Genomic DNA, 26,786 nt, shown 5'->3' with positions numbered 1-26,786 from the left:
CATATTTGCAAATACTTTGTTGCTGCTCATTTACACTGAATGATTTGTATTTATTTTTTTAATTATTATTATTTGCAAATGCTTTTCATGATACTAAAAAAAAAAAATCCGATTTAAATGATTGAAGACAGAAAGAAGAAAACCTAAACTGAAATGGGTTACAGTGACGCCAGCCCAGATATTAGTCAGCAATACCATTAAACCCCTAATGGCTGCCCTTAGGCGCAAAAGGACCTGGGCTGTCTTTTTAAGAACAGATACGAGGGAGTTCATTAACAGAAAACAAAGAGGTGCAGTCAGAGAGAGTGAGAGACTGACTGACTGAGATGAAGTGAGAGGTGCTGTTCCCGCTCCCATTCTTGTCCTCCACCCCCCCCCCCCCCCCCCCCCCCCACCACTCCTCTGCCCCCGGTGAGGCAGCTCCTCTCACCGCAGAATCCGCCAGCACTCTTCCCAGACGAGGCTTCTATCAGGCCAATGAAATCTGATCCAGGGCTACTAATGGAGCCGGTGAATTACCACCAGTTTAAAAATCCATGTGTGATCAATACCCCTGGCTCCCCAGCCTCCATCCAGATTATCCCATTTAGAAATAGTTGCATATACAGTACATGCAGACGTATCATATGGATATGCATCACAGGCTGTGCCATATGAGTCACTCTAACAAGGTTGCTTGTGATGAGTGAGAGTCTATGGAAAAAGAACACAATTTAAAAAGGAGAGAAACATTTGTGTTAACACGAGTCTGCATGTCTCCTTGCTGGAGCTCAGTTTTCCCACTTTTTGTTAAAAGCAGCAGGTTCCAGTGGAACTCGTGTGAGAATTACTATTATATTACTGTTTTTGTTGCCATGGGAGGCGCTCCCTGATGGCAGCGGTTCACTCCGAGTGGAGCCTTACTGGGGCTAAGAAGCTCACTTCTCTTGCCTTTGCTCTTTTTCAGTGGCAGAACAATTTCTTGATTTAATTTCCAGTAAGGCATGGTCACTGTCACAGATTATTATTGATAAGAAAACACAAAAGTTTAAAAAAGCAATACAAGCGGAGAATTAGAAGATATAGTTTGCCTTGTTCAAAACTAATTTTCATTAATGGTCATTGTGACAGGAGATTTTGATTATATTTGTAAGTCTCACAGTTTGCATACCTTATTTTTTATAAAATAAGAATTTTCCATTTACAGTAACAGTATTTATTTGCAAATATATACTTCATTAATACCTGATGCAGCTGCTTAAAGAAAAAGACATGATTGTTTGTTTGTTTTTTACTGGTAAGTAGAAGGTGGACAGGAAATACTCCAAAATGTTTATGAGGGTGAACTACAAGTTATGAGGAAGCCTTGAATCCTGCACAATAGGACAGGACAATGACAGGCGTCCTTCAGCTCACACTTAATGGTTCTTGTAGCTGTTATAAAAATGTAAAAACCACCTAATGACATATTGTTTTCTTACTTATCCTCAAGAAATATTGCAATACTATTACAGTAATGTTCCTGTAGGGCTCTACACTGGGTAATTTGTGACTATTTATTTAATTAAGCGTGGGTGGTTTGTTGGAGTTGTTGAATGAACTGGTTGGTGTCACTTTTGGATAGTGTCCACCTATAATGCGGTTAACTCTGCCGGTAATTTGCGGGAACGCTCCTGATTGCGTCTGATGACGTGAAGGGGTCTTGGTACAAGCATGTTCTCACAGAGACACGGGGGAGGAGGTGGTAGTACAGTGAATGTGTGTGTGTGTGTGTGTGTGTGTGTGGTGGGGTGTGGTGGTGGGGGGGGTGGCACTGTAATTGAATTGTGAATCAACCTGCAAGTCAGCCCCAAACACCGCCCCCTTCAGCTGTCGTCGCGCTCCGGCTGCAACGCCCATACCCACAGATAGAGAGGAAGAAGAGAGTGAGTGTATGAGTGAGTAAGAAAGAACGAGGAAAAGAGGGAGTGTGTGTACATGTACGGGAGTGGAAGGGAAGGAAAGAACGATAAGTTTGGCGCTAAAGCAACGGAATCAGTTCTAGTGTGAAAGGGAAGGTTTTTTTTTTTTAAAGGCGAGCAGTAGAACTGACCGGGGAGCCAAAGGAAGAGAAGATTTCCCCTTATATTTTGCTTCTGGAGCTGTTAGAATAAACTGACCGGGGAGCCAAAGGACAGGAAGATTTCCCCTTATATTTTGCTTCTGGAGCTGTTAGAATAAAAAAAGAAGGACGCGGCGTTATTAAGTCACTCAGATCTGATGATTATGACGGCAGCTGTCGATATGAAACCGGCATTAACAATCATAAAGGCTGAAAAAATGGACGGTGAGTAATACAACTCTTCTGTAGGAGCCTGACAGTTGAAAACGAGACTGTCATGACTGCTTAGTGTTTTCCTTGTAACCTACGGGCTGGTGACAGACTGGCTGATGTTAACCACACTGTTAATTCTCAGTAAGTAGATGCGCTGAAAAGAACATAACGTCGTCACCGTGTTTCAGAGTGAAGCCTGTGTTGGTTGCTCAATACTGGACAACACGCAACACTCGAGGAAAAATACACGCCGGAGGCTCTACGTTCATGTACACTCCTGTGTGTGTGTTTTCTGAATGAATCAGGCTTTGACCGGTCTGTTTTTACTATTTACTATACCGTATGTGAAACAAACTGCCAACGTGAAAATGTTTACATTTGTAGGCACTCATCATAAAAGTCGATTTAATAATGAATTGTGGGCAAAATAACAACGAAGCACACAAAATAGGCAACATTATAAAAAAAAAACATTGAGACAAAACATTGAGTAATCATGAGTAATTACTTTTAAGATTTGCTTTATGAAGCCTTGTGCAAGTTAACTTTTATTATGTTTATAGATGTGCATTGCTCTGTTAATCTATGCTTTGCAGGTTTGTTGTACAAATGATCTCTCTCTTTCTTTCTCTCTTTCATCCTGCTTTGATCTCTATGGGGTTCTGTCAGCATCTCCTCTCTGCCCCAGTCTAAGCACCCATCTCTGACCCGTATATTCAGCACCACACTGGGTGAGCCAGTGCATTCTGCCCAGCCGGCATGGGAGACAGGCAGTGGTGCCTAATCACTCTCCACCAACTCCACTGTCTGCTTCGCCTCCTTCCCTCCCTTCTTCTCTACCCACTCCTCCCTCTCAGTGGTTGAAACTGACTTTCCACAGGGAAGGAGAGGCAGGCTGAGGTGATGAATCTGCAGTGCTGAGGCTTGCTTCTCTGACCCCACTGACTGGAAGACTTGGCTTGCTCCAGGGGTAGTCCATGGTACAGACAGGGAAGCCTGCAACTGTTTGCTGTGCTTGTGTTCAAAACTTTGTGCAGTTTCACTTCTCATTTTTACACAGAGTGATGTTACACATGGTGGTATGTTTGGATGATTTGCATTTAACATCTTTTGATGCCTACTAATCCCCTGTGCTTTTGCAGCTCAGGCGGTGTTGAGTCTGCTAGTAAAGCAGCAAGCAGCGCTGATGCATCATGGAAATTTTATACTAATTGCTAGTGTTGTCCCACTAAAGGACCGCGACTCACCACATTAACCACCTTCTCCTCACTCTCAGTACCTGCAGAGCATAGATTCACACATACTAACTCGCAAAAGGTGCTGACAGATGCAGTTAAGTTGCCAAAGCATAGCGCTATCTTGCAAAACCATTTCTCAATGTTCGCTCCTGCTTACGCTGACTTGGGTGCTCTTGGGTCAAGTTGAGACTGCCAGCTTCACAACTTCACACACACACACATCTTTTCTCTGGTCCTCTCTCTGACACACAAGCACACAAACACACTGTTACACTGATATTACAATGTTTACAAGATTAAAAAAAAAACTATGAATCTCTAAGGTTATTCCTGATCCCACCAAGACACAACAGAGGTGTTTTTCTCTATTGCAGGCATATAAAGCACTATGATAGGCTACTTGCTTACAACTAACTGAAAGAGCTAAACATTCCATACAATACCAGATCATATTTGTTGGATGGAGAAAGTAGCAGCTCTCCCAGTGGACATGACTGCTTGGCTTCTCACAAGCAAGCGCCGAGCTATGGCACTATGGGAGCCATAGACACTGTCTTTTTTTTCTCTCTCTCTTCAACACCTGCAACCACAGACTATACATACACACATACCCAGCTAACAGGCATAAGTGGTTTTCATCCCACCTTACTATAATGTTTGTTTTCCTTTGTGACGGAAGTGCAGCCGGTGTCAGCTTACACAAGGCCTGTGCAATACCTATTAAAGTGTTCACACACTGCCAGGGTCAGAGGTGCACCTGGACAAAGCTTCTAATCTTCCAGCTAGCTTTTATTCTTCTGTTTGGTGTTATATTAGTCAATTCCTGACACAACACACTTGCCCAGATCATGGTAGCCTATTAGTGAAAGCATGGTGTAGCCATAACAAAACTGTCAGCTCCATAGAGACAGTTTTAAAGATAGAGCAATACTTAACAGGTATGTTGCTGGATTGCGAAATTACAGGCATGAAAGCACAAGCAGCTCTTCTTTTTCTTGCTTTTATATTGCTGAACACCTTATTGAGTGTTACAGTATAATCAAATAACTTTGTGTTGTTCATTATTTATTTAAAACTCAGGACAGTTGTTAATCATCTATAAGACATTCACATCGAATGAGTCGTCCCTCCTTTACTTTCCTTCTCCGTTCGTCAGGTCAGGGTTCAGTGACTGACAGGAATGTTTATGCGCATGCCCTGCTGGGTGGCATGCGTGGAGGGGTAGAAGGAGCCTGAGGGGGAGGCTCGATTTATCTGATCAAAATGGTGCCTCTTATAACTGCCATGCCTTATGGTTCTGCTGAGAACCAGTATAAGGCCTCTCGTTTGATATCCGCAACATACAGTCTGATCACAATCGCATGCAACCCATGCCACATGACTGACTTTTAAAGACTTCACTGTCTTTCTTTTCCAAAGTGCCTCCCATGCTGTTATAGTGGAGAAAGAGATAGCCTGAGTCAGAACAGAGAGTGTTACATAAGCTTAAGGATTTTGCTTTCCTGTGTTTGTGTCAGCACTTCTTCAGTGGTGCTGTGCAAAATGTGCCAGTGTTTAGCTGCCTGGCAGCTGTGCAAACACTGTCTGGGAGATGCAGGCTTCTCTTGATGTGGTCTATCAACGAATAGGGTCAAATGGAGCAAACTGGTCGGTTTTTCATTTGACGTTCACCATATCAAACTGAGGACAATATGGACTGCTGTATCAAAAGCTAATTAGTCAGTCCAGGGTTCAGTACATCACACATGTGTCATTACGTAGTGTTTGATCAAGTCACGCCTGTGCCTAGATGGCAACAGATACCAGCTCCTTTAATGGGAGGCTGGGCTTGTTAACAGACTGGGTGGTTACTAGTGAAGTGGATGTCTGTAAGTTTCCAGGATGACCTTGTCTTTCTTTCCTTCCCGCGCTGCTCAGTGATGCTACTATGTTATATGTAATTGCTTATCCCCTTAAGATAGTGTATCATTCTTAAATCCTACATTCAGCCTGTCATCTACTGTGTTTCCCATATAAACATGAAACCATTAAACTGTGTGGGTCCTATTGCGATGCTTCCCTGGTGAATACACGCCTTAATCTTTGCTTATAAAGCTTAGTCATAAAGGAAGGCGTGTTAGCACCAGATACAGCAGTCTGCTAAATAGTAAGCATATGGTGAAAAACAAAGACAAGGAGAGGGGTGTTTGAGGGATGGGGGGAGACAGACTTTCCAAGTTGTGGTCTACACAGTGTTAGTGATATTTGCTATGCTAAAAAAATAATTAGAGATCAAGATGATTAGAGTTCCTCTACCAGCAAACAGTCTTCAGCAGCTTCTAATTTTACTCACATCCACAAAAGTCAACAACCAAAACAAAGAAAATATGCTCCTTGGCAAGGGAAATAAAGCATTACCAAGCTTTTTGGTAACAGGCAACTCTTTTCAATCATTCACCCACCCACTCATACAATTTCTCCTCTAGTGTTCCTCCCCCTCCTTTCCCTTTCTTCCTCTTTTTCTATTTCTTTCTGCTGGCCATATGTGTTTCTGTCATGGCACCTTATTGTGGTATATAGTAAGTTCCTGGTGAGTGCACTGTGTCATATCCCCAGTCATCCCTTACTTATAGTCCCTGAGTCATGGCACTAGGCGCCTGCTGCACCACACGCCACTGGCTGTCCGACTGTGTGTCTGCTTGTCTTGCTTACTGGCTTCTTCTACCACAGGCCTCACCTGTTCCTATATTATCAGTCTGACTATGAACTTTAAATGGCCAAACTCTGCCCCTAAAATGGCTCGGCAGTCTCCCACACATCTCAACATCCTCCTAAGTGCTTTATAACTTCTTTTTTCCTCTTGCTTTCCTGCTGTTTCTGTTTTACAGTTCTGGATTTAGGAGCTGTGTTTCTTATAATGGAATAGAAACTGGGCTACTTTGAAAATCTGTCCACTGTCCTGAAAGACAGCAGGTTTGTTTCACCACAGCTGTTCCGCTGTCCACAACGAGGCCATGTTACTCATTTTGTTTAGTGTGTGTTCCAGATTTTCTTCCTTTTGTTTCCCTTTCGTCTACATTTGCTGCACACCAACCACCCGTTTTTGGAGTCTGAGTGCTTCGTGTACTTCTGTTGTAATCAGGTGGGCAAGTGGGGCACAGTCACAGGCTTTATGATATAAAGCTTACAGCATCAGAGTTTTATAGTTCAATTGGCCTGCCAAAGCAAAGAATGATAAAGATGGGCGTGTGTGTGTGTAGGTGGCGGGCGCTGCAATCTGTGAGTTTATGGCTCTCATGAGCTGGGCCCAGTGATACAGTCAAATAGGATGTACATGTCAGTAATGGAGTAGGATGAGGAACAGGACTTCCATAGTTTTAGGCTACTGTTGTAGTCGAGGCTATGAAAGTAAAAGCAGCCTAGGCTGACCTCCCTAATATATACTTTTCTTACATATTAAATAAGTTGCCATTTTTGACTGCTTTCCAATAGGCCCACATGTCCACAACGTGCTGAGGACTTAATAGTTTACTCGTACAGGAATGATACTGTGTTTGTGGAATATCATTGTTTGGCTCATTAGAGACACTGTTGCTATCTAAAACATGTTTGTTTGATGCATAGTTACAAGGTAACTGAGTCATTGGGCCGGAATTTTGCAAGATATGGTCATTGCTTTCATCATGACCAGTCACATTGTCAAATGAAGCAGCACGATATCCCCCTGAAGTCCAGTCATTCTTTGATGGAATGAGTCACAGTCTGTCTGTGCGTGTGTATGTATGAGAGAGTGGGAGAGAGAGAGAGAGAGAGAGAGAAATTGAGATAGAGATGACAAGGTGAGCATGAGTTTACACAACTACAATGATATGCACATGTTGTGGAAATCATTTCCATCTTTTATTGCAAAATTCTGACTTGTAACTTTCCAGATATCAAATCTTGGTTCGCGTCTTTTAATCAGCACAGTCAGCCAAAGCTGAGGTGTTTCAAGTTGTCATGAAAAAGAACACACATATCCTAAGATAAAGGAAGAGAGATGAGGCCAGATGTTTGATGTTTTATGCTCCTGTTAGCCATGGAGCCTACATTGAGCTTAAAATAGAAGGGCAATTCATCATCTTGAGCTGAGACCATTTTGCCACTTAAACCACAAGTCATTTTTGGTCACATTAGAAGAAAACAAGAAAGCTGTGAGAAGCACATTAGCGACTGTAAAACAGAGATGGAATGTGAGGCATGCAACATGAAAACACTGTGGTCTTGGGGGAATTTATTTATCAAGTATCTGTCTGTCACCCATAGCTTGGCTTCAAACAAGCAACAAGCTCTTATACCTATATGTCGTATCAATCACACGTATTGCAGAAAAGAATGCTAGAGTGGCATACAGTTCCACTGATGTGTGTGAATGTGTGGCTGTATACACATACAATATATCAGGAACCTGGCAGTGGAATGCATAAGTTTGGAATAAAAATGGGTCAGGCACCATGTTTAGTGGAAAAAATGCAACACCAAGAGTAAACTGTTTGTCAGATATGTCGTGTGTTTGGTTTAACGCCTAAACAATTCCCCCAGAGCATCCCCTGTCTGTTTACAACACGGATGGAGCCTGGGAGGGCAGCTAGCCTGGATACAGCTAAGCTAGCACCACCTGCAGTCTTCAGTAGCCTCCATTTCTCACCTGTGAGTTCCCCTTTCTCTCCATTATGCTTCACACTGATGAATAAAACAAGACAGTCGAATCCTTTTGGACAAAGTATTGTTTTCATTTTAATATTTAACAGACAGTATATGGAAGTCATGGAGACCCGTCAAGTTTTGAGAGATTTCTCAGATCGCTACTGTTTGTGTAGTGTTTTCATGCATGCTGGGTTTTAGCTTTTCCCCCAGCATTATTTGTCTGCCTTCTCAAAGTACTAGGCAACTTGAAGGTTGGCCTGATGTGAGAAGCACAGTACTGTTGCTCAAAGTATACTTAAAACCCAGGACTTTTCAGATCACAGAGCAACAAAATTTGTAGGAAGTCAAACTGAACAAGTAGCCAAATCCTGCCTTGTCTCTGCTTCCCTCATTCTTCTAAAAAGAAAATACTTTCCATTGAGCTTTTAGCAAAAACATGTTTGCCATCTGTTGGCAATGGTTCAGATCATTTTGAACTCAGAGGTAATGTCATAGCAAGCGCTGAGATGCCAGCATAAACAGTAGAGTTAATGCACTTTCACGTTATAAGTTAATATGATTTCAGATATGGAGGGAGTGGAATAAAGAAAGACAGCAAGGCAGCTATGGGATATTAGTCTCACTTATTGTCTGCTTCGGTAGCCAGTGTGTCTGTGGTGGTGATGATTCTGAACAACTCTATTTTCACGGCCAAAGACAGATGTCAGCAGTAGTGGCCTTGTCCTGTACAGCTGTTTTACACCACCACAGGCTTGTGCTTTAAGAGGGCAGCCAGAAGCTAGTGGTGGAGACCTAAGAATAAAACTAGTGTTTCAGCACTGTTGTTTGTGATGTTGGCATGGTCTCGATTTGTGTGATGTCTCTTTAGGTTAACACTTGGGTCTAGATTTGGTCTGGCTTCTTCATGTTGGCTTTAACCAGGCCTACATTTCTATTTCTGGTCCCTGGCTTTGAAATGGAAATCTCAATACCAGAATGGCTGGCTGAACAAGTGCCTCTCTCAAGACCAGACTTCTCACTCTGTGCAGCCCTCAGCCATCACTTTATCACTCTGTGGCACTGAATAGACCCCCTTCATTCAGGATGGGTTTATGACCCTGCCTTCTCAGACCAGGGGACCAGATATGGATTTCCATCAAAATCTCTTTCAGATACTACTACCACCCCTGGTCTCTTGTGGTTCAAGTGGTCTGCCTTAAAGAGCCAGTTATAAGCCCTTGGCAAGAAGCCAATGCCTACTCTATTTCACTGCACCTTGCCATGGCCCTGCTAGTTTTGTACGTACCTGTGTGCTTGTAGGGATATTCAGTGAGAGAATGAGGCCTTAGTGGTGGATCTGAAATTCTTGACCCTCACCTGAACCTACAACATGTCACTTCCCAAAGGAAGTGGCAACGTAGCCACAGAAAGAAAGCCCATACACCTACCTACAGAAGGCCATATAGAGGGAGACCTGAACTGTTACATGCTTCAACACTGATATAAATAAATGACTGGTTGACCCTAAAGTATTAATTTTTTAAAACCTTAGCCTTTTAGATATTTTGCTTGTTTGTTTGTTTTGTTTTCACAGCCCACTCTATTTTCTCGTACCAGCACAAACCCACTCATTGAATATATACTATAGGTCTATTTATAGCTCAACCTTATGAATGATAGAAAGCATATTGTCACTTATGTGTTGCGTCTGATTGCCAGCTCTGCTTGTAACATTGCATCATTCTAAGAGGAGGCAGCAGTCCAGGCTTTATGAATGAACCAACTCTCTGGGAGAGGCTGGGAGATGGCACTGATCCCATTGTGATGTCATTCCAGAGACAAGAAGAAGAGAGGCAGCTTTATGAGGCCTCTCATTCATTCATCTGTCTCCTTCTCTCTCTCTCTCTCTCTGTGCCCACCTCCGGTTCTCTTGTCCTGTGATGGGCTCATATTACAGGCTGGTGACTCATCCCCACCCCACCCCCTCTCAGTTGCCCCTCACCCACCCAAGATGCTCCCTTGCTATCTTTCCCTGTCCTGCCCTGCCCAGCCCTGCCTGTTCCAGCCCCATAGACTTTGGCCCCAGCTTCAAAAATCCCAATTCCACGCCCACGCTTTGGCACACAGGCAAAGGTGGTTTCTAATTTAGTTGATATGTATGTGTGTGCGCGTGTGTGTGTTTATATGTGTGTCAGTTTAACAGCCTAACGTGCTAAACAAATCCCCCATCTAAAATTGGCTTTGTACTTTCTTGCAAGGGCTGGGCAGTCAAGGTGCTCAGTCTGTCAGTGAAAATCCCCCAGGGAAATATTGCCATTGCACTCAGCAGACTGTCCATTACTCATATCGTGGCGAGAGGGGAGTGGCTAATCAATATCTTTTACTGTATATCCAGACCAAACATCAGTTTCACTTTATCAGTGATTCTTAGAACAGATGAACTTATTATTCCTTTAACTTTATTAGCAGGAGTCGGTTTACTTTCATACTTTTCACTGCAGATGCTGTTTTTACTCCGAGTGTTGTTAGAGAAATGCGAATGCCATAATGTTGCCTGTGATTTATACCCACTCCTACATTTTGTGAGCTAAGTGGCTGGGACTCATTTTGCAGACCCACCCACAGACCCACACTGCCTAATGTGGAAAGTGATGACTTGTGGATGCTTTAACTCTCAGTACATACTGACCATTCTGTATCTAATGGGACTCGCAGGCATTGAAATCCTATCAGGACCTCATCATTTACTAGAGATTGTCTAGATCCAAGCTTGCCTATCGCTAATGGATGTGCATTGTACATTAGCTCTAACTTCATATGGATCATTCACCATGGAGACTGCTCTATTATCATTGCACTTTTAGGTCTTCTTTTTGCCTTTCAATGTTTCTCTAACCTCAGTTTTCTTTAACAATTTCAGTCAAATGTTTTGTTGAGCATACAGTTGCACTGTCACCTAGTAGTTTAACACATGCATTGTGCCTTGAAATGCTGTAAGATAGTGAACAAAAATCCTACTTCAAAGTCATTTTAAAAGGGGCATACGTAATTCAAAATTGTAAACAAAAGAAATCATACAAATTGCAGTTCACATTTTAATATATTTGTCTGTAATCGTGGTTTGCACATTTCTCTTAGAGTGCCTAATGGTAGTTCTCATGCAAGATGGTGTTGAGTGTCTTTGATGGAGGATTTAGTGCTAAAGCAGGTTCAAGTCTATGTGGGCATGTACAGGCTGGGCTCAGGTTGATAAAAGCAATGGGGAGGGAGGGTTGTAAACTGTTCAAAAGTGCAGTCTCGCTCCACTCAATTCAGCTTAAATAAAATGCCACATTTCTCCTTTGCCTTTACATCAAAGCCCAAACTGTCTAAGCCTCGGTCCCATCTCATTTTCCAGCCCTTTGCAACATGTACATTTGTGCACTACTAAAACTACTTAAAAGAGAAATGAACTTAGTACAGACCTAGACAGCCTTGCCACCAGGGGCACCTTTTACACAGTGACAGCTCACTCAGGTCTTATTTTCAGCGTGAAAATGCACAGTTTATTTTGATGTGTGAGCTGTGTCTGACAATAGCTTAACTGAGGCCATATCTGAGACTGTGAAACAGTGTTTATTCTCTGCTCTTCTGCCTTGCTTTTGCATCTGACTAGAATGAACAGCTCTGCTTGTTCACCAGTGTATCAGAGAGCGATATATTATTACAAGTCTTAATTGAATCACACGAAGAAGCAAAGAACTCTTGTGTGTCCTCTGTCTTGAGTCTGTTGCGATGTTTCTTTCTTCAAAGAGAAAAAATAAAGGAAAAAGACAACCAAAACAGAAAAAAACCCTGGGAGACCTAATTTTACAGACAGCCAGACAGACATTGGTTGCATGTGTGAAGGAGGGACAGCTGCTGTGCATTCCAGACAAGGTCGAGATGTCATCGAGTGGTGAAAACAAGCATGAACTGTATGTTGTTCTGGTAGATAAAACCACCAGCCAGAACATCTGGGTTCAACAAATAGTGGTTCTATGACCATTTTCCTCATTACTCGCCTGACTTCAAGCCAAGCTTTTTGTGATCAGATTTCTTAAAGATTTTAATTGGTATGCAGTTGAGACAGATACGAAGGATGAGTTAGAGAAAGACGTGACGCAAATATCGAAGCCTGACCGAGCCCTACATTTTGTGCGTACCTTTAGATGAAGCCCCAGGATTCCCTGTTGTGGTTTGTTGAAGTTTTTCCTCATGCACTTAACCCCCCAGGTTGATCAGACAAGATAGTGTTATTATGTCATACTGCAGACTCTAACAGATTGTGATACATGAATATGTTGGCCTTTGTTGTATATATGAGTGCGGGTGCTTTGCAGATTGAATGATAAAGATGTGCCAGTTAATTGGAACTCCATAGGGGTTTTTGTGTCTATTTAAAATCATGTGTTGAGTCTTGGCCCGATTAGTTTTTAGCATTCTATTCTAGTGTTAGTGGCCTCAGGGTCTTTCCCCTTCTCCCCTCATCTTCTCCTCTACTTTGTATCTTTATCCCACTATTCTGCAGTCTGGTCAATCTAATTAGATGAGTGCGAGTCATCAGACACTGTTTAAAGCCATCAAAGGGAGCTGTGTTCCACACTGGGTGCCCATTGGCTGTGAGTAGAGAATAGTAAGCCTAGTGTGTCACTGAGACCCTTGAGACAGCCCACCCTCAACTCTCCTAACCACCCGCCAGCAGTCACACTGACATCATCACCTCATCCCTCGACCCTTGACCTCTCAGAATGTTTGACCCCATGCTTGTCCAGCGACAGTAGGCTTACTGTGTAGGACCAGCATGGTAGGAGGGCTAGCAGGGGTCATGGTGTCACTGATGGGCACCAGGCGCTACTCTCTTAGCCAGGGTGTGTGACAGAAGAAAAGTTAGTAACTGTAGTATTTGCAAATAAATATGTATGTTTGTTTAATGTAAGATGAGACTCTGTCTGGAATGTGTAAAAATCTGTTTAAAAGCACCTGCATTAACATTTTTTGTACAATCACAACTCACCATGCACAAAATTATGTTTAAAAAAACAGCATTATTTCCACTACCTGCTACTGAGCCCACTGAAACACGTGCACATGTACACATTGTGTGCAAAGTAGTGCCCATGCAGTGTTACAAATCAGGTTTAATGGTGTGACAACTCTTGTTTAAGTAGATTGGATCTGATATGGAGATGGTGTCTGTCTAGAGGGGATGACATTGTTGAGCCGTGTTACTGATCTTGGACGGTTACAACTCTACTGATTTTGTTTGTACTGTATATGTGTGTCCGTGAACATCTAGCTGAACCACATTCACAAGTCCCTCTTTTCTGCAGTCACTCTGTGTAAATTATATTTTCCATTCAGTAACTTTAATTGGCATGAAATGCAATACAGGATGCATTGCTGTAGCCTGAATCATCAGTAATAATTAGTACCGTGCATATTATTAGCATATCACTAATCCCAAATGAAATAGATAGACTTTGCTTTAAATATTGTCCTAATCAGTTTTCTTTGTAATTTGTGATTGGCAGATCTGGAGTGTGGAGATGTCCCCCTGCTAACTCCAGGAAGTAAAGAGATGATGTCCCAGGCTCTGAAGGCCACCTTCAGTGGCTTCACAAAGGAACAGCAGCGGCTGGGTATTCCCAAAGGTAAGACTGCTGGTGTTCTCAGTAGTCACTGTAAACATTTTCACAGGGGAAACGGAATCTTATCTGTAAAGCGTGAGTCCTTAAGCCCACATTAACATGTCACATGTCAGGTACACACATTCATTAGATACTTTTTCATCATTGCCTGCTTTATATCATTCAAGAAAGGCATCTCTTAGAGGCGTTCACTGAATGCAAGGAGAGACACAGTTATTCCAAATATAACCTTATGAGGCAGAGAGTAAAATAATGAGTTAGTGCCCTAAATTGAGCCTGACCGCACAGCCTCTCCATGCTGTGGAAACAGCAGGACTTTCAGTAACTGTTTATGTAATTGTACCGTATCTGCAAATGATGATTTGGGTTTGTCATTGCTGTTTTCATCTACTGCTGCCTCCTTGTTTGCTGTTGATTGACGTATTATTGGTAGATATATAAATATCACAAAGATGGTGTGGAGGTTGGTGGTATAACTATACATCTGAGTTATCTCACAGCAAATACATTGTGGTTCCTTGTGTCATTACCAGGAAAGTTCAAATTTAGTCTGACTTTTCATATCAGCCATAAGTCAAGATGACGTTTGAATGAATGTGTACGTGTGGGATATGCACCTCATCAACTAGAGCATGAACACACCCACTACACTTAATTTACTTGTAACAAAAAAGGGTATAACAGTAAATATAATAGTCATTTTTATCCTCTTCAGATCCCAGACAGTGGACAGAAAATCATGTGGCTGAATGGCTAACGTGGACAGTGAATGAGTTCAGTCTGAAGAATGTTGACTTTGATAAATTCTGCATGAATGGAGCCAACCTGTGTGCGATGGGGAAGGAGCGATTCTTAGACTTAGCACCTGACTTTGTGGGTGACATCCTTTGGGAACATTTAGAAATGCTTCAGAAAGGTAAGGACACATTAGTCTGAGGATAAAGAGATTGTTTGACATTTTTTGTGCTTTGGAAGATATTTTTTAGCAGAGACTAGAGGCTAAGAGACTTTCATCTCACATAATGTATGTGAGGAAAAAGAAAAATCCCACCACACAGGATGATATCACTGCTAGCACCAATTTAGGACTGTGTTGGCATTTGCTATTGAAAGAGGAGCCAAACAGGAAGAGAGTGTTTAGCTCAGGTCATTAATTTTTGATAATGCTGGATGCAGTTACATGATACATGAAATCAATGACGAGGTCACTGACGCTTGTTCTCTATCTATTTTTCATGAAGAGGATACAAAGCATTACCCCATCAACGGACTGACCTCCAATTTCCAGGAGTCCCGTTATACCTCAGACTACTTTGTCAGTAAGTACTCATCACGCTTTTTGTCAGTCACTCTGGTTAACAGCATGCGATACACAACTGTAATATGAACATAAATGCAAAAAGAGGAGTGATTAGCATTGTGAAAAAGATTTAGTGTTGTAAAAACCACAGCAGTTGAGCACAAGAGGGCTAATGACTCCACTCTCCACTGATCTTCCTCCTCTATTTTGCTCCTTGCTTTCCGTCTCTGCTCTGTATCCATACTTGTTTTCCTTGGTATCTCCAGGCTACGGAGTTGAGCATGCTCAGTGTGTCCCTCCTTCTGAATACTCAGAACCTGGCTTCATTACAGAGTCATTCCAGACACTTCATCCCATCAGCTCAGAGGAACTGCTGACGCTCAAATACGAGAGTGAATACCCTGCAGTCATCTTACGGGACACACCCCTCAACCCACTGCAGGGGGACTACTTTTCTGTCAAGCAAGAGGTCGTGTCACCTGACAACATGTGTGTGGGACGCCTCAGTAGAGGTGAGGGGTCATGTATTAGTTATGAGGATCAGATTTTGAAATTTAAGCACAAAATGTGATTTGTCTTGAGAAGCACGCAGGGAAGAATATGCTGCATTTATATTGTGCTCATAAGTTTGTTTGGATTGAGTGCTTAATCAATATGTTCCTATGTGCGTGCATGTGAATGTGTGGGTGCAGCTAAATGTTACGTGTCTCTGCGGGTCTCTGTGTGCATGTTATTGTGCTGAAGCTACCAGAATCTTGTCAAGCCACATTACTGTGCATGTATTAGAAGAGAAGAAAAGCAGGCCCTCCGGTTGGTTTGTGGTTCGAGCAGAGCTGCCTGATACACTCTAGACTGGGTTGGGGAAAAAAAGAAAACTCTATTGTTTTTGTCAAAGTGATACACAAACCACAGCCACAGAGTGTTCTCTTCTTGCCGCCTGTCCTTTATGTAAAACAGTTCAAGTGGTGTAACCTTCAAGATTTTTTCTTCTCGTTTCTGTTTCTGGCTTCTTTTCCTCATCTCACCCTTAAGGTTCTGGGTAAAGAGATAGAGGTGTCATCCTCTGTTAGCAAGTGTGGGGTTTTCTCATGAAGCAGTTTGCTTTTCTGAACGCACAGGCTTGTTTTCTTTTCCAGTGATAGTTTACAGATGAATTAGCAGCATGGTTTACGTTTATAGCCTTAAAGCTAGAATTCTTCGCCCACAAACTTCCATCTGTATAAATGAATAGCATGTGACATGTACACTATGCAAGCCTCCTTCCAGTGCTGTAAGCATTTGCCTGCAAGGTACAAGGTCCAGTCCTCATACATCACACATACTAAGCTGTTGAGTGTTGCATGTGCTCTTCTAATGTGGGAAAGTATTTTATAGCACAACTGATATCCACATGTGGCTTCCATTTCAGCAGTGGAGGATGCTGCATTATCTGTCATTTGTTAATGGCTCACTGTTGAAAAACTCCTTTTATCTTTCCCAAGGCCAAAAATAGCAGTGCAATTTGTGTGATGGCCATGCATTTAAAATCAAATTCAAATTGTGGCTATATAAGTGAGATGAGGTGTAAAATGGAAGAGATGTGGCACCACACAGAACAATAGCTTAGTGAGAAAGAACACAGTTTACTCTTTAGGTGTAGTTTATACCACTTTTATAAATATTGCTCCTTTGTCAAAGGCTACAGGAAATTTGTAACAATTTACATTCTTCTGCACTGAAATATCACCTTGTAAATAGCAACACTTTCGCTCTCAGTAATTTCTTTTAGAAGAAAAGCATAGCAAACAACTATACATAACTCAATCACAAGCTTTATTATTAGTCTTTTATGTGATATGCTTTCAAATTTAGACTTTACAGTTTGTTGCACTGTAACACCTTTGCTTCTGTCTTTGTCTTGTGCTTCCTCTCCCAGGTAAACTTGGTGGCCAGGACTCCTTTGAGAGCATTGAGAGCTTTGAGAGCTGTGACCGACTGACCCAGTCATGGAGCAGCCAGTCTTCATTCAGCAGCCTGCAGAGGGTACCTTCATATGACAGCTTTGACTCCGAAGACTACCCCTCTGCCTTGCACGGCCAGAAGCCCAAGGGCACCTTCAAGGACTATGTGAGGGAGCGCTCAGACCTCAGCAAGGATAAGCCCGTCATCCCAGCTGCGGCTCTGGCAGGATACACAGGTAAGATACCAAGAGTCGTACCTCAAAAAGTGCTACAGCCATAAACCTTTTTTCACAGCAGACATTTTTAAAAAGTCATAGCAGGAAAAGCACAAGGTAACCAACAACGTTACTCACAGCTCTGTTCCGTTTAGGTGTGCTTTTTAAGTCAAACTGCATGCATAATCCCAGGGCCCTGATATTTGTGTATGTAAAAGGAAATTCATCCATTATTCAAAGTTAAGAATGTAACAATATTGGTGTTTATGATTATTCCTGGTAGTGTGTGCAGAGCGCAAGTCAACTTAAAATATTCAGTTTCTTTTTAGCTTCAGAAGATCCTGTTCCTCGACATTTACTTTTATTTAAAAGGTCAACATGTATCGCAGGTTGGGATTTTCACATCTCATCTGTCAATACTGTGGGCATCACAAACAACAACTGTTTTCATCTTCATTTTACTGGGGTGACAGCGGAAATAAATAAATGCTAGATATCTCAAAATGTTGGGTGAAAAACTGAACCACATTCACAAGCCTGGGACATCATCTCTTTACTTCCTGGAGTTAGCAGGGGGACATCTCCACACTCCAGATCTGCCAATCACAAATTACAAAGAAAACTGATTAGGACAATATTTAAAGCAAAGTCTATCTATTTCATTTGGGATTAGTGATATGCTAATAATATGCACGGTACTAATTATTACTGATGATTCAGGCTACAGCAATGCATCCTGTATTGCATTTCATGCCAAAAACAAGGTGCAAAATTTAGTTCTACATTGAATGAAATTTACAGCAGCTGTAACACACTTCTTGATGCTCTGCCAACACCTCGAGTGTGGAGATGCTTTAATGCGTGGCTTTTAGAGAGAGAGAGAGAGAAAACTTTTACGCAGGCAGCCCGAGTCATGCACATTATAGAAAACAAAAGAAAAACCTTCTTCTTCTCTCTTGCTACCTCTCACACACATTTGTTCTGTCTTCAGTTCTCATCTACCTCCTTCTTATCTGCAGCCCACATCTCAACCTATTTTTTCAGGTCGTCCTAGCAACGCTGGTGAAACATAGAAATTATGCCTGCCTCTGCACATAAAGCCTGAGTAAAATAATCTGTTCATCTCATGAAGCATCTCTGTATTCGTATGCGCACAAAGAACCGGTGTATGTGAGTGCTCCAAGTTCAATGAGATGACGAAGATATCTGCAACCTCCTCTAAAGCAAATGCACTATTTTAGCATCTGTCATGGCTTTCAGTTTTAAAATAATCCATGAAAAAAAAAGTTGGTGCTATTTTAATATTTTACCAAACTGTGTATGTTAACAGTGAGCCAGGAACACTGCTTGTATAAGTATACAAACCAATCAACCTGGTATATCTAATTTAAAGACTTTTCTTGTAATATTAACACATGAAGGACATGTTTTCCAAATCATGTGTTGCATAGGAAAATGTATATACAATCTTTGTAGAGGGTTTAGATAAAGTGAAGCCTTTACAACCTGAATTGCCATTTAAAGTCGATTGTAAAGAGAGTTGGACAGTTACTGTGTAGACAGTGAATCACCTCTTAACGCCAAACTGTCTGGGGCTTTTTCAGCCTTGTTTAAATTGTAGCCATAAGGCAGTGAGACTGCCAACATTGGAAAAGGGGAAATCCAGGCAAATTTCTCAACCTCACCAGCAATGCATACATCAGATCTCAACAGACTATCCCAAAGCTGGTATGCAAGAGTGAGTGTAGGACAAATGAGTCCAAAGAGCTCATATGTGAAGGCCTGCTGAGTGTTTCCAGGCTAATATATAGTAATGTATTCTCACAGAAGAGAATATGCTTCCTCTGAGCTTCTGAGGTTTTATATGAGAAAAAAGGACAGAAAAAAAAATCATGCTAAACACCCAAATTTCCCTGAAAGTGAAAATGTCAAGCAGCCAGGCCACTCCACTCCTACTGTAGATGCTATTAAGACCAGTCTTTGGAAAGTGTAGCCCTTGAAAGATGAAAGCTTTTTTTTCTATACATGAATGTGCATGCCCATGTGCAGGTGTGGATGAATAAAGAAACAGAAGAAGAAAGAGATAGAAAAAAGAGGGAAAGGAAAAGAAAATTAAATAGATAGATAGATAGATTGATTGATTGATAGCAATAGGCGTTGTGCATTTCCAAACTGATGTTTTTGACAGCTTGCCCTGCTTGACTTCCTGTCCCAGTCACAGGGTGACAGGTGACACTTGTGAGGACAGGGAGCCTGATACGACTGCACAGAGATAAGTGAAGCTTCACTTATCACCTTCATGGTTTCCTGTGACAATTTGCCTTTTACACCTCTGTCTACAGTAAACTTAGGTTGCCCTACAACATGGCCTGTGGCATAATACTTTACATTTAGAAAAACAAACAAACAAAAAAACATTTATGAATCCTTAGTTGTAGACCTGGTTATACTTTCTTGCTAAGGCTGCATCGGTTCTTGACTCATTTAATGTGCCGTGAGTCAGATCCTTAACTCTGCTATGAATGCAATTCTCTACTCCACGCACCCCTTTTGCCACACTGCATGCTTTTTTCAATGAAGCCCATTGTGCATGGAGACTTCTAACATTTTTGGAAACTTTTTTTCTTTTTGTCTAAGGGTCGCCTACATTCTGGCATGAGAGCATAGGGAGCTGGTAAACGGGCACTACAATGTGGACTTGGTTGTTACAGTAGCAGATCTTTGAAATGCGAATCAAAGCTCTCTATCTGAAAGAGACCCAGTGTTGCACCTCTACTTATTTTCCAAAGTCGAGATGGCTAGATCTCTAGTCCTAGCAAGAGTAAAGAGGTCTCTGAAACACAATTTCAAGTGTTCAGCCCACACGTCTGTTTCCCTAAAGCTTTTGTTTGTGTTGTGGAAGGGTACATTTGCTTTTCTGAGCTACTCCAGAGTGGTGACTTGTTTAGCTTCAGCTTTGCTGAAGCGTGTGCTGCATAGGCAGGTGTTCAAGATGCGAGTGTCAAAAGTGGGTGGGTAAGTGTATATGCTGAAAAACCACAAGATCAAAGAACACTGCAGTAAATCTAGTTCAGTCAAACCAACCTTTTTTGGTTGTCTTTATTCTGCCTTCCCTCCTTTTTCCATGAGATGTAATAAACTGTTTTAATGGCACTAAAGTTAGTTTCACCAGATTAATATATTACTCTTCTATTACTCATATTACTGTTCTATTATTCATGAAAAATGCATTCCATTATAATAATGTAGATGACTTAGCAACCACTCTCTGTCATACAGACACAGTCTGTATTCAAATCTCTGAGATGTGCTGCTGGAAGTAGCCCCTCTTATTTTAAACCAGTGATTTCATCAGTATGGAACTCATAGAGACAGACTCTAGATTCACATACTGCATGGGGCAACTGGCAGACAAGGGAATACATGATGAATGTGACTGTTGTATTTAGGAGGGCATTTGGTTCCACTGCTGTACTCCAGTCTGACCCAGATTAGAAGGTTTAGTACTGTATGTCCCTCTTCAGACATACAGTAAGTGAATATAGGAGCATATATTTAACACTGTCATATATAGTCACAGCCAAAAATATTGGCACCCCTGCACTTCTGTCAGATAACGCACAACTTTACCCAGAAAATTGTTGCAATATTTGCTCCTTTAATTTGTAATGAAACTCACCTGTAACAACCAACAGGTGCTGGCAATATAGAAATCACATTTGCAAACAGTTAAAATGGAGAAACGTTGACTCAACCTTTGTGTCCTGTGGACCACACTGAGCACAGAGAAAAGAAAGAAGAGCAAAGATTGTCTGAGGGTTTGAGAAGCACAATAGTGGAAAAGCCTGGACAGTCTCAAGGCTACAAGTCCAGAGATCTGGCTGTTTCTGTGTCCACTGTGCACAACATTGTCCAGAAGTTTACAGCCCACTGTAGCTAATCTCCCTGGACATGGACAAAAGAGAAGAGTAGACGATAGACTGAAATGAAGGATGAATAGTTGATAAAGAAACTCGATCAACTTCCAAACAAATTCAAGCTGACCTGCAGGCACAGGGTGCAACAGTGTCAGCTCGCACTATCTGTCACTACCTGAATGACAAGGGACGCTCTGGTAGGAGACCCAGGGGGCCCCCACTGCTGACACAAAAACATAAAAAAAAGCCAGACTGGAATTTGCCAAAACCTACCCGAGGAAGCCATAGTCCTTCTGGGAGAATGTCCTGTGGACATATGGGACTAAAATAGAGCTTTTTGGTCGAGCACATCATTCTGCTGTTTTCAGAAAATGGAATGAGGCCTTCAAAGAAAATAACACGGTCCCTACAGTCAAACATGGTGGAGGTTCACTGATGTTTTGGGATTGCTTTGCTGCTTCAGGCACTGGATGCTTTGACTGTGTATATGGCATCATGAAATCTGAAGACTACCAACGAACTTTGGGGCGCAATACAGCGCCAAGTGTCAGAAAGTTGGGTCTCTGTCAGAGGTCATGGGTCTTACAGCAGGACAGTGACCCAAGGTATATTTCAAAAAGCACCAGAAATGGTTCCAGAGAAAGAGCTGGAGAGTTCTAAAGTGGTCAGCAATGAGTCCAATGTTACAATAGAAACAAAAAAACTAAACATGAGAATACCAAAGAGTTTATGATGGCAACAATTTTCTGGGAGAAGTGGTGCCTTATCTGACAGAAATGCAGGGCTGCCAATATTTTTGGCCATGACTGTATAGCAGAAGTGCACACTGTAAGGAAGACATGGATTGTACTTCAAGTATTTTTTTTCCTCTTTGGAGCATTTTAACATTGTAGAGATTTTGCATAGTTTAATGGAATGTGTCTCACTTTTGTAAACCGTTAAACTGGAAATCCTCCTCATCCCAAATATGTTTTACCACTTGGGTTTTATTTAGCATCAACATGCCATGCAGTAGATGCAACGTACTGTATTATTATATATTACTACCCTATCACACCCTCACTATTACACCATCAACCCCACGGACAGCTGTATGTCAGTATGAGCAGCTCTTGAATGCACATCTTTTGTCCTTCCTCCATCTGTTCTGCAGGTAGTGGCCCCATCCAGCTGTGGCAGTTTCTTCTGGAGCTGCTCACCGATAAGTCTTGTCAGTCCTTCATCAGCTGGACAGGCGACGGCTGGGAGTTCAAGCTTTCTGACCCAGATGAGGTGAGAGGTCATGAACCCACCGGTCACTGGCATACATGCTGGGAGGTCCTAAGTAGTTAGCCATATGAACAAGATGTCTTCTTTCCTCCAAAACAACATTTGCATGCCTTGTTTGGCTCCGTCAGTATGTTTTTGGAATTGTTAACCTTGTAGGTTTCACATCAATAGTGATTCATTTCAAACTTTATGACATACCCTATATTGACCTACTTATCTTATTCCCTGCATTTTTTTTTAGGTTGCTCGGAGGTGGGGCAAAAGGAAAAACAAGCCCAAGATGAACTATGAGAAGCTGAGCCGTGGCTTACGCTATTACTATGACAAGAATATCATCCACAAGACATCTGGGAAACGCTATGTCTACCGCTTTGTCTGTGACTTAAAAAGCCTGCTGGGATACACGCCTGAGGAGCTGCATGCAATGTTGGACGTAAAGCCAGATACGGACGAGTGAAAGCAGGGATGAAAAAGAAGGTGTAGACATAAGTTAACGAGCCACACAGACTGGGGCTCAAAAAGTGGTCTTATCTGTTTGATAGAGTCTGCAAACCGTTTTTTTTGGGGGGACCAGAATATTTTTAACGACCAAATGTCAACTTCAACCTCTTGTCTCTCAGACCATGTTTTCAAAACAAAGGCACAAGCCAAAAGCCTGTATTTGTATCCTATTACATTTCAGATATGTGTGTGTGTATGTGTGTTTGAGGGCGTGTATATGTGATATGTACCGGTATTATATAGCAGCTCCAGTCAGATGGAGTGCTATCAGGTAGATTTCAGGTTCCATTCTGCCTAAGTAGCACAGTGAGGAGACAAGAGAAATAGTGAGAGAACAAGAAAACGGTTGCCAAAATGTAAAAAAGTGAAGAAGGTATAATGTCATATTTACAGTACATACATTTTCACTGTCTCAGTTAGCTGTTTGGCAAGGATTGAGTTTTCAGCTTGGACCAAAAAAGTGTTGTTTTTAATTTGTTGTTTAAGCAGCTTATGCCAATATTGTATTATTGACATTGAGAACACCCAGTGTAAACCTATCAGGTATATTTTGGAAAGACTATTTTTCTTAGATTTTCAGTGAAGGTTTTACAGTGGAACCAAACCTTAGATGCAGTTAGAAGTTTAACGATTCTGTTCTCTAGCAGCCTTTACCTAAAACATGCTGATTGGTTATCAGACAACACTATAGACACTGGCCCTGTGCCTTGTGGGATGTGAGGGCCTGATGGGATTACTCATACCAAGAGTGTCTGATAGACAACTGAAAGCAGCCGTTGCTTTTGAAACTGCCGCTTTCACCTTTACTTATGTATTTGTCACCTTGAAAGAGACACATATTGTGACTGAAACTTATGCGTTTTTGCATATACCAGTATTAGCAAACTGTAGACAATCCACGTGGGGAAATTCAGGTGTCTTTGGCAAGAAGAGTTGTTCAATGTGCAGATTAGATGCATAGAATGTCAGTTCACTGTTCATATTAGTGTTACTTTAGGAGTGTTTGAATAGTCTTCTTTCTGTCTGTACAATGTTACACGTTACGTAATCGATTGATTTTACCAAGAGAACGAAGGTCAGATTGTTATTTGTTTTGTTATGCAGTACATTTTAGCAACAAGGCACTGGCTGCAGCATAGTTAGAAGGTACAATGTAAGAAAAAGGAACAGGCAATAGAAAAAAAGTTGGTTAGAGAGAATTAGAAGCTGTATGGGGCTGAAAGGAATCTGTAGATCTTGCAGGTAAGGAATAAGATAGAGAATGGTTCTCAAAAATGAAAAAGGTTGGCACTGCTGTGAGGTTTGTATTACATGGGTTGTGTACTTTGTCACTGCCATCGAGGTTGGATGCAGCTTTCAGCTACAAGTTCAGTGCGAATAAGCACATATAGGACAAGTGGCAGATATTTGCATTTAATTTGTAAGTTTGCATGTACCTATCTATGAGCTAATGAATGCTCATTACATAGAGAGTGACTCGTGTATGATTCCACCCATATGTTTGCAGTTTGCTCAGACTACATGCATAGAGATTAATTTGTTACAGCTGAGCAAATTGGCACCAAATTCCTCTCAACAGTGGGAACTGTGGCTGTACATTGGCCTTATGGGAAATGCCAAAGTAAAATATCATCTTAGAATACAGTGCTATTGTTTACAGTGGCTGAATGTTGCCCATATGGATGAAAATAACTTTTGTGATGTCTGTTTGTACAGATTGTGTTTCATAATGCTTTATTGAGATCCAGATTACCCAAATAAGCGGGAGACAAAGGAGAAATAATAACCAAAACCCATGTGAGGTCTTTGGCCGCAGTGCTTTGGGTATCATCCACGATAATGGAAGACAGGGACCAGAAAGCTCTCACATTTTTGTCAAGTGCTGACTTTTCTTTTATCTCTTTTAATAAGTTGAAAAGCACACAGCTTTAGGACAAAGAGAAACTTCTTCACTGGTTTCCCACTGAGTGCAGAAAAGAGATGCTGTATTTGTTCATGATGTTTAATTGGTTATTCGACACAACTTACTCACAAACCCTCACCCAATTTCACACACAGAAAGTTAAGCAAAGTATTAAGCTGTACTGTACTTTCATTCTTTACTGCACATTGGCATTGAGGTCTCAAAACACTGTTTTTTGTTTTGTGTTTTTCTGATATCTTGTTTTATGTTAAAGATCTTCACAGATTTTTAAACATATTTGTAATGGTTGCCAATGTTCTGAAAGGTTTTCTTTTATTCCCGACACAAGGTCATGATGTTAGTATGGTTGATGTCATAAGATCAGTGTGCTAGAAGAAAACATAAATGTTAATATTTTGAAAATTATTTTGTCAGGAAAGTAAACTGTTGTTAACCGTCAGAGATTACCACAGTCCTTATGTATTAATGAGCCTTAGTCAGGCGTATGTATACACACCAATAGCTTGTGGCATACAGTATGCATATCTCAGAATGAATTCAGAAGGAAAAACTGCTTAGTTTTGAATATTGTTTGTTTGGTTTTCTTTTTTGTATATTTTATAGTGTCTCTGTATTTTTGTTATGAGATAATTTTTATTGTATTTAGGTCACAAACAGTTGAATATTTTTCAATAATTTATATTTTATAAAAGACAAGAGTTGCAGACAGCTGGTGCTTTCATGAGAATTTAAAGGTAGCACAGGATAAAATAATGTAGCGTTTTTTCTGTTTTTTGTTTATTTTTTTGTTTGTTTTTTTTATTCTTTTTTATAAAGTAAATAAACCTTTTTTAAACTGTAGCCTCTCTTTCTAAAATGTACTTATTGTACTTCAAAATGTTATAAAATATATGTGAACAAAGATTTCATAATTGTCTGTGGTGTTACTGCTTTGATTCATGTACATGCATTATTACACTATACAGTATAACAATGACATGTATTTGTATGATTACAGTACTATGTACTTATACTATTATTACTACTATAATGCTATGTACTAATAATAGTCTTAAACTATTCTAACACTGGACTAATATTTAAATAATTTGAACATTCTAGTAAATTTTACTGTAGATTGAAGCATGAAAAATAGATTTAGCAATAGTAGTACAAATTAGTTAAACAAATCAGTCTTTTGTTCATATCAACATACTCTTGCATTGAAATATACATGGGCCATAGTGTGTCCCAGTTTTAATGAGTGTGTCCCATCCACACTGATGAAGTGACGTCGAAACAGAACCAGCACACTGGGGCCCATTCATTTGTTTGTTACCCTGGGCTCATATAAATTCCTCTGTAGATAGAAAACATACAGGACCATGGCCTCCTGCCCCACACTGCACAGCTGTTTGGCCCCGCCACAACTGTGTACGCCAAAATACAGATCCAGTGGATCAGGCTGTTTTTAGTTTTAGAAAATGGCATGTGAGTGTAGAAACAAAACACACAGTCTAGAAAACATCTTATATGTAGGCACAGTTTTATAAATGTATTGTTAATGTGGGACACATTTACATACATTGCAAGTGAAATGTTTTACAATGTACAAAGCAATATAAGAATGACAATAATATTGATAAGACAGTCAAGAAAGACTGAATGAGACACTCGGCATATAAACCACATGAAACAGAATACACATACATGACTGATACTTCACGCAACCCGAAAGCAAATACAATAGAGCTGTCTTCTGTCAAAACCAAACGCTCGTTCTGCTCTTGGGCCTATTGGTGGTGTTCCTGGCACAGAGAAGCCTGAGGTTACCCAGGTGGTTCTTCTCCTGTTCCACCTCCCTCGCTCTGACTGGGCTGGTGAGCCAAACCAGACA

General features: G+C 41.2%; 1 protein-coding gene across 6 annotated transcripts in view; it reads left to right on the top strand.

The window, feature by feature from the left end:
• ets1 (v-ets avian erythroblastosis virus E26 oncogene homolog 1) overlaps window positions 1-25,731 on the top strand; it is a 37,932-nt gene extending 12,201 nt beyond the window's left edge. For 3 of the 6 annotated variants that reach the window (XM_020600355.1, XM_020600353.1, XM_020600354.1), the window contains 7 exons: window positions 13,728-13,847; window positions 14,560-14,760; window positions 15,086-15,163; window positions 15,411-15,656; window positions 17,060-17,320; window positions 22,370-22,488; window positions 22,727-25,731. In XM_020600355.1, the coding sequence (XP_020456011.1) occupies window positions 13,728-13,847; window positions 14,560-14,760; window positions 15,086-15,163; window positions 15,411-15,656; window positions 17,060-17,320; window positions 22,370-22,488; window positions 22,727-22,942 (1,241 nt within the window). In that variant the 3' untranslated portion in view covers window positions 22,943-25,731. Of the gene's footprint in view, window positions 1-2,162; window positions 2,306-13,727; window positions 13,848-14,559; window positions 14,761-15,085; window positions 15,164-15,410; window positions 15,657-17,059; window positions 17,321-22,369; window positions 22,489-22,726 lie in introns of those variants that run through there. The other 3 variants (XM_020600359.1, XM_020600357.1, XM_020600356.1) reach the window with 3 other exon arrangements.
• The last annotated feature ends 1,055 nt before the right edge of the window (window positions 25,732-26,786 follow it).

Source organism: Monopterus albus, unplaced genomic scaffold (assembly GCF_001952655.1).
Source record: "Monopterus albus unplaced genomic scaffold, M_albus_1.0 scaffold46.1, whole genome shotgun sequence".
NCBI classification, from domain to species: Eukaryota; Metazoa; Chordata; class Actinopteri; order Synbranchiformes; family Synbranchidae; genus Monopterus; species Monopterus albus.
The sequence above is the reverse complement of the archived record's forward strand: the minus strand, read 5'-3'. Positions and strand labels throughout refer to the sequence as shown.